Source organism: Stenella coeruleoalba (genome assembly GCF_951394435.1).
Source record: "Stenella coeruleoalba genome assembly, chromosome: 7".
Taxonomy (NCBI): Eukaryota; Metazoa; Chordata; class Mammalia; order Artiodactyla; family Delphinidae; genus Stenella; species Stenella coeruleoalba.
The window spans coordinates 57,673,892-57,682,415 of record NC_137153.1 but is presented as its reverse complement, the minus strand read 5'-3'; the positions used below and the strand labels follow the sequence as shown (position 1 = coordinate 57,682,415).

At 40.1% G+C, this 8,524-nt stretch overlaps 1 protein-coding gene across 17 annotated transcripts in view; it reads right to left on the bottom strand.

The window, feature by feature from the left end:
- Nucleotides 1-201: 201 nt before the first annotated feature.
- BNC2 (basonuclin zinc finger protein 2) overlaps nt 202-8,524 on the bottom strand; it is a 425,725-nt gene continuing 417,402 nt past the window's right edge. For 14 of the 17 annotated variants that reach the window (XM_079927977.1, XM_079927974.1, XM_079927978.1 and 11 more), the window contains one exon: nt 202-6,841. In XM_079927977.1, the coding sequence (XP_079784103.1) occupies nt 6,181-6,841 (661 nt within the window). In that variant the 3' untranslated portion in view covers nt 202-6,180. Of the gene's footprint in view, nt 6,842-8,431; nt 8,466-8,524 lie in introns of all 17 variants that reach the window. The other 3 variants (XM_079927966.1, XM_079927970.1, XM_079927967.1) reach the window with 2 other exon arrangements.

Below are 8,524 nucleotides of genomic sequence, written 5' to 3'. Positions count from 1 at the left end.
TACATCAGGGAACTCAGTGGGAAAGCCTAGCCCTTGTACTCAATTTCCCCTTCACAAGGGATAAACAGGCAATTACGCATCCTTTTATATTTGATGGCCAAGTGCTGAACTGGAAAGCACACTATTAGTTTGTGTCCCTTCAGGGCCAGGGCAATAAGTAGCCAGGAGACCTGGAGCTGAAGCAGAGAGGGTGTTGTCTGCTGTTAGTGTGACAGTCTTGTCAGCAGCGTTCACATTACTGGAAGGTAATAAAGTGACAAGTAAGTTATTAGAAAGATATGAGGTGAAATTGAACTGAAGCTTCTCGATGCTCAGCCTGGCTTTTTCCCTTCCTCTTTTGTAACCCTCCACTATTTGTTACAAACTGAGCCTTGTCTTGATACACTATATAGAAAAGTTTTTTTTTTTTTTTGCAGTAAAGGTCAAATGAATTTACAACACTTCAGAGGAGAATAAAGATAGTTTTATGACAACTATAGTACGTTACTTCAAAAAAATATATAGCATTATAATGAACAATAATGCTGATCCAATTCAGTGTACTTGTAAAAATGCTTAGGTTTTTTTTTTAAAACCCCTGTGATTAGGCATTTGGATTTTTCAACAAATGCCAAAAAGACACTATTTGATGTCCAGTTATTGCCGAATGACCATAAACATCATTTTTGTGCAAAATGTGGGAAGAATGAGGATGATGGGAGGACGCAGGAAAGGCTGGGTGTCTGGGCAAGAGTGATGTTAGATTAATTCACTAGTCAGTTTTACAGCTGGATTTACGTAATACTAACGGAAAATTAATGTTTACAGTGAGCAACTCTCCAACTATAGGAAATAGGGAAATACGTTTAGGACAGAGCAGATATGGCCTTAATGCTAACATAAGCAAGGCTACCTACCACACACAGTTCAGCTTGGAGGGAAAATATGAAAACAGAAAAGTTACTTTTATGCTTCGTAGAAAGGTGAATGAGCTCACATTCTGATCAAGAGATTTTTAGCCACATAGCATCACTAGCACGGCTATGGGGGCAAAAAGCCACAGAAATGATGGAGAAAGAACAGATCCGTGCTGGCTACCACGCCCTTCAACTCCACTTGTCACAACTAGAGCTTGGTTTGACCATTGGACTTTTCTAGGACCTAGTTGACCCAATGGATCTTTTTGTTCCCTAAGGGACTCTAGCATCACTTTCCACTCCAAAAAAAAAAAAAAGAAAGAAAAGAAAAAAAGAACAGCCCCTGCACAACTGCCCTAGTTGGCTTCCGTGATCCGAAAGGGACTTGAGCTATTCCAGGTAGCAGCCTTCCTTTCTTCCTCCCTCCCTCCTCAGACTGGGGTTCAGGGATGCACCTGGTCATGGGGAGCTCTGGGGGGCACTGCATCGATGTGCTCTCACTGGCTGCTAGGCTGAGCTGCACCAGACTTTTCTCGTGACTGTTTCAGTGCCTTCACTATTTTCTTTTCTGGTTACCTTCAATCCAGGGCAGGTACGAATCCTCTACTTAATATCCCTCACTCTGCTTTAAAGAACTGTGATTCCCTCCAGTCTCTTTGGCACCTGCCTTTTATTGCCCTCCGTACTCATTTAGACCCCTCCCATTAGACAAAGAATGAGAGGGAAAAGCAAAATCCTCTAAATATTCCAAGTTTGGGGGAATATAAGTGATTTTTAAAAACCCTGAAATTTGTCCTAATTTTGAAAAGTTCAAGAAAAGGAGTGTGTCCACAGGCTCAAAGGTTTCTTCTGGATGATCTGTTTCTGATGACAGCAGATGGAGCGTGTCTTACGAGGGCTGAACTTTATTCACTCTGTTAGTCAATCTAACCCAACGCTAAAGACCAAGTGCAAGTTAGGACTGCTCAGGTCAACTGTTGGCAGTTAGCAGCATGTCCGTCTCAATCTGATTACTGGCCTCTTTCTGTTTTAATTGCCAAGGGCCCCCTTTCTCATTTGCTTGGCACACGTCAGGGGTGTGTACAGAGGAAGGGGAACAAAAGGTCACTTTTTATTTGGTGGGAACCCAGCGCATGGTTTCCCCTGAGTAAAATGAGGAGAATGCCTCTGGAAGAGCCAGCCCATTCTTGATATATTCAAAGCTTGCTTTTCTTTTTCTTTTTTTTTTTAAGAGCAATGTATATACTAACAGGCTATTGACCACTTAAGTGCCTTTCTCCTCTTACTGGAAGGGCCTGGAAATCCACGACCAAAGAAATTACACTACAAGGACAGTGGCGCCATTGTGCTAAAAACAATTTCAAAAGATGTTTGTCACCTTGAGAAGGAAAACATTAACACCCTGAAACCTTTAAAAGGCATCAGGCTGAACTGGGCGGCCGGACTAAGATCTGAAATGCACTGACTTATTTCAATACAATTAATAGCAGAACAAAGAATGTCCCGCTTTTTATCACATTTTTAAAACCAAATTACCTATTCTTGCTCTGTGTCGTCCCCCTCCATAACACACAGATACTCCCTAAAGCAGACTAAGCCTTTCTGATATTTACAAACACACAGTTTAAAATGATCAAAACAGTACATTTCAACACCACCTAGCAAACATGCACATTAATAATACTGCCCAATTTTGTACCTGTGACAAAATGCTGGTTAAAATCAATCAAATGGGAAAAGGCTGCTTGGATGAAAAAGCTGCATCCCTATTCCTTTTTCAGCTGGCATAGAATGGATGCAGCTGAACAGAACCTGTTTCACAATAGGAAACTCCTATGAAAAAAGAAATGAGTACGAGTGGGCAAAGATGAAGGGCTCAGTGGTTAAAATGCTGATCTCTTTATCCTTCCCGTTTACAAATAAGCCTTGAGATCACCATCTTAACTAGATTTAGAGTTAAGTCCAAACAATGCACTCAGGCACACACCCAAGAACAAGCAACACTGGGGGACTAAAAGAAATGTACATTTCATGATTCTCCATCTTATGGACCACTTCCGTCCACTCCCCCTGTCCCTTTTAAGCAAATAGGCTTTAAATTGGAAAATGTTATACACCCACTTAGAAGGCCACCATAACATGTGGGCACCTGAGGCACAATAGTAGCAAAGGGGAGAGACTCCAAAAGGGCAAGTTGTCCAGGACTCCCTGCCGTTTCTCCAACAAAAGGCAGCTGAACACATTCATGCTCTGAGCAAGGGAACTTCTACCTTGAGAATCCTGTCACTTCTGGGCTTGTTCTAACTGGCTATCCACACTAGCCTGGTTTGTGGCAAGTAACAAACATTTGTTCTAAGCCTGGTTCGTTTGCTGTGACCTGCTGACAGCTATGTAATTCACTCATTAGGGCTCTTTGACCTTTTAGTTGACATTAAATTAAACAGAGTAAACACTGATTTTTGTACAAGATGAGTTCTAATATTTCAACCTAGAGTGTAACTGTTAAAAATGGCTGAAAATTTGTTATTTTCATAAAACGAAGTGTCATTTAGTCTACGCACACTCCCAAAGCTAGTGTTTCCATAATCTTTGTTGGGATACCAAAAATATGTTTTTTTCCACTCTTTTGGAATCGAATCATTTGGATAATAGGGCAACAGCAGCAACACAGAGAATGCTAAGAGAACCAAAATGTTTGCAAACAAACTTTCATTATTCTAGTTCAGTCTTTCACAAACATACTGTACAGAGTCTTATATGGTATAAAACAAACAAAGGAAAACATCTCTGTCTATTCAGTTTAACACAACACCAAAATAAAGCAATTAAGACTTTGGGGAATTCAAAGGTACAAGAAAACAAAAATGGTTAGCACTAATTCCTCAGCTTTTTTCACCGTAAACATTTGTCATTTAACAGACATAGTGTCTGATATAATTTCTTTTGTACTGCAAATACTTTTGGTCTCTCCTCACTGTAGAACAGATGAAGAATTAAATGAACCCCATAGCATGCTCTGAAGGAGATGAAAAGATAAAGCCCCTAGACACATCTAGCTTATCTTTAAGAATCTATCATTTGTGAAATTTTCACAAAGAAAAATACTGAATCCTCAACTAATGATGCTTATTTTTGGAAACAATAAATACTGTGAGGTACGATAAATCCTACAGGAATAATAAAAAGAGAAACATATTAACAGTTTCCTTTGGCAAATTTAACGGAAGTGAATGCTGATGTGAACCTAGAAAGAAAATCACAAAACATGAAAAATGGAAATAACATTAAAAGTTAAGACAAAGGGGGTATTTCTAACTTTTAGACTGCTGAGAGAAATGTTTGATGCCCTTAAATGCAGAAAAGAAATACATTCTCTTTAAATTACTGGGTACTGTTTGACAAAATATTCCTTGTTTATCTCTTTTTTCCCCCCTCCACTTAAAAAAAAAAAAAAAAGACAACAAAACACAGTCTGCAACTCACACCCTAATGGTTTTGGCTGCAGACTGAACTTGAGTAAATATCATCATTTAGTCAGTATGTTGTGGTAGCTGAGGCTGCTGATGTGGTAAACCAGCTCAGGCAACATGTGTAAACATCGGAAACAAAACAAAACAAAACACAACAAAAAAGGTTTGGAGAATCCTCTCCCCTCCTCTTTCTCACTCTCGATTGCTTGGTTTCAGGCTTGCTTTCATTTCTCTCTGACAAATCGTGTGGGGAAACACAAAACACTAAACAGTGAGAGATCCTATTTTAAACCCCCTTCTTCTGGCTTTTCAGAAAGGAGTGTTGCTTAGTTCAAGTTCAGCACATGTTTGCAAAGCTTCCAAGTACTGCTGCTGCCGCTCTTAAAGGTCTTTGATTTTGTCTCTCAAACCCGCCTGAATCGGAGTACTACTGCGGAACGTGCAGTGAATTACATAGCCACACAACAGACCAACCCAGTTCAGACTTTGTCTTTTTAAAGGATTAAGGGTTAGGTCCTTGCGAATGAGTGCTCAACTCTTACTGGATTCAGCTTTGTTCCATAGTGAGTAATTTGGGCTTTTGTATCCTGAAATATTATCCAGCCTCTAAAGAATAAATGCCTTAGCTGTTTCACACCACATAATTTTGTTTTCCTTTTATGTAACTTAACATATAAGCAAGAAGGTTGCAGTGTTGATTGTAATAACATTCGGCACTTGAATCACCAAGTGTTTTTTTCTAAAGCGGTTTTCTGGTGGCCGACAAATTGGCCTGTGGTTATGTTGAGTGACTAATTGTATTTTCTTTTCTGGAAACTTGTGCAAAGTTGGCAGTTTTGTGTTAACACTAATACTTTTGTTTGGCATTTGTGCCCTATACTGACCAGACCATTTTTATACAAGTGAATTTTTTTAAAAAGACACTTACTCGAAGTATGGCAATAGTTTAAGGATAAAAAAGAAGCATGGATATTACACATCCCCTTGTAGTGTATGAAAAAAAGTGCATGACTGGATTTATGTACTAGTACAGGACATTTTAAAAAATCAGATCTGTGCTGTAAGGCATGCCAGCACCTCTTTATCACTATATCTAGCAGGTAGTAAAAACAAGACCATGTTTTTTTTTTTTCCTTAAAAAATGTGCATTAATGCTAACATAAATGAATAGAGCTAGCCAGCAAACTATTTTTTTTTTCCTGTATATCTAACAGCTGATGTAACTGTAAAAAATTAAACAAAAGAGTTAAACAACCATCAATACAACTGTTTTACATCATTGGCCTCTCAAGGCTAAATATTTACAGGTGAATCTGCCATGCTTTAATTGAAGATTCTCTCAAAGCCTTAAAGTTCACAAAAGACAACTATAAGGAGTTCCTTTTTTGTTTCTTTTTGTTCCTCCCTTTTATTTTTTGTGCAGGCAACAGTCATGGGTACAACAAATTGTCTCTTTGGAGAGGACCAGGAATTATTATTCTGTCAAAATTTGGGCTAGTTGCACGCTTTTATGTGTGGATGTGTGTATACGTGTTTAAAGGGTACTTTGTTTTCACCCCCAAATGAAAGATCCGACCTATAAAGGAAAAAGAGAAAAAAACTTCAAAAGCACCTAGTGTTTATCTTTTTGTATCTAAAGAAAAGAAAACGTGTGTGTGTGTGTGTGTGTATATGTAGACACAGAGGCATACGTGTGTATACGCACACACATATACACACACACCATCCCAAGTACACAAGCACACACTGACTATGGCAGTTCAAATACGTAGGCCATCTGGTGAGAGCTGGCATTTGTAGTGTCCTTTCTGAGACTAATCTACCGAAGTGAAGGGAATGTTCTTGTGGAGATTAGGGTTCTGACTGTGCCGATTCCGGCTTCGCACAGAGGAGAACATCATATTGCAACCGGGGACTTTGCACTTGTGCATTTCTCGCAAATGCACGGTTTTGTAGTGCACTCGCAGGGTCCCCTTGTTGCTGTACATCTTGTGGCAAATGTTGCACATGATCCCACCATTGCTCCCGGACAAGCTGTTGAACATCAGAGATCCTGAAACGTCAGCCCCGAGGCTGCCAGCGAGGGTGGGGACCTCGGCCTTGTGCGCCGACTCCCCACTGTCACTCGCCCCGTCGATGTCATCCAGGAGGATCCCCTCGTCGCTGCCTGCGTCGGATTCTCTGGAGGAATGGATGCTGCTGCTGGACTGGAGGCTGGAGGTGGTGCTCAGGTCCAGGACCATGTAGTCCTCCGCCATGCCCCTCCCGTACCCGTTCAGGTGGGAGTCTTCTGTCCCCGCGGGAGAGGAGGCGTCTTCCCTGACGTCGAGCCCCAAGGGGTGCTGGGCACCATAGATCTTCATCAAAAATTCATCCCGGAGGTCCTTGCTAAGGGAGGGCTGCGATGAGTCCAGGCCCATGTCATCGAGTTCTTTGGTCAACAGTTTACGATGGAGATTGATGTTGGCACTGTGTCTAGGAAAACAAGAGGGAAGGGGGGGGTAGGTGTACAGGGAGTGGGGAGGGTGAGAAAAAGGAGAGCATTTTAAAATTGATTCAGCTTCCACTAGGTACCACATAAGCACATTCATTGCTAATGACACCCCTGTAAAAGCAAACATTTCCCCACATCCTCAGGATTTGGGAATAAGTGGTGGTGGGGAGTGCAATAAGGGGAGCTTTTCATTAACAATAAGAGAGTAAAATTCCTCAGCGGTAGGATGAATGCAAACCCATGCACCTTTTCCTGAATGATTGTTCTGTTCGTTTTACACTGTAGCAGCATCAGCTGCAGAGAATCTCACAGCAGAGATTTGAAAAAATACATTAAATAGGATAAAAGGATGGAAACGTTCTGCTTGTCTAAACTGAACAATTTGAATTTACCTAAAAACAAAACAAAGCCTTTTTTTCTAGAGCAAACACTTTTAAAGGTGTAAAAAGGATCCTTTTTTAAAAAAAGTAAATGGTCTAGATAATTTAGGGTTCACTTGACAAAATAATGACTCGTTCCCCCTCACCTTCCTACACTGCAAGTTTTAGGTAGGAAAAACAATAAGCTTAAAAGGTTAGCAATTTGAAATAGGGTTACAGACTGTCTTTAAACATAAATCCCTTTTTGCAGAATGGGATCTCAGCTCAATCTAATAGTAAAATACATTTATTTTCAGAAGCTGCTACCTTTTAGAGTTGAAAATGTTTTCAAGTACTTTAAGTTTTAAAAATTTAATTCTTAAAAAAAAAAACCCTGAAAAACAGAAGTTGACTTTTTAAATAAAACCCACCCACCCTTTAAAAACATCACACTCAACAACAGAAAAAAACCCAAAGGGACCGAAAAAGAAAAAAAAACCCACACAATAAATACAAAAAAAAAAAAAAAATCAGGCACGATAATAACACATGGTGCCTCTATTTTAACAACTGGAGTCCATACTTCTTAGACAAGCAAAACTTTTACTCTACTCACTGAATGCTTTGCTTGCATTAAAAAAAAGAAAAAAAAAGATAGGATTTATCCCAGAGCATCCATAGGGATGTCATGATTTACCAAAGCCTGATAGGTTATTATCTGTCTGAAAACATTGCCTTTGTATTTATATCCCCCATTTATTTTTAAAGTGCCCTTGGGCATATACCTCTCTCCACCTGCAAAGGCTCACGTGTGACACGTACCTAAATTGAAGGCTACCCTTCCAAAAGTTAAACCAGTAAATAAATATACAGATATAAAAGCTTCTCGATAATGGCAGAAGCTCTACCTCTTAGAGAAGTAATTGTGATAACCGAAATTGATAATAGAAATGACCTAGAATGGCCAGCATCAAGTTCAACAGACCACCTGATTAGAATTAAAAAGTATGGACGACCGAGATGAGTCACTCCATTTGGTGACGAGCATGGCTAATATCTCTTAGAGATGGTTGAGAGGTATGTGCCTCAGAGACAAGAAAGGTGGGAAACACTTCTCCACCTTTCCACACAAGACAATATACAGCACTCCGGGTTTGAAGGGGCAGAGGGGCGGCAGCCCCTCCGCGCTGCACTTAGGAAGGCTGAGCTTACCTTGTGATAATAAGATCAGCTTTCTAATCTTTTGCTAAATCGATCACAAAAGAAAGCAAGAATGAGAGACAGAGAAAAAAAGAGAGAAGGAGA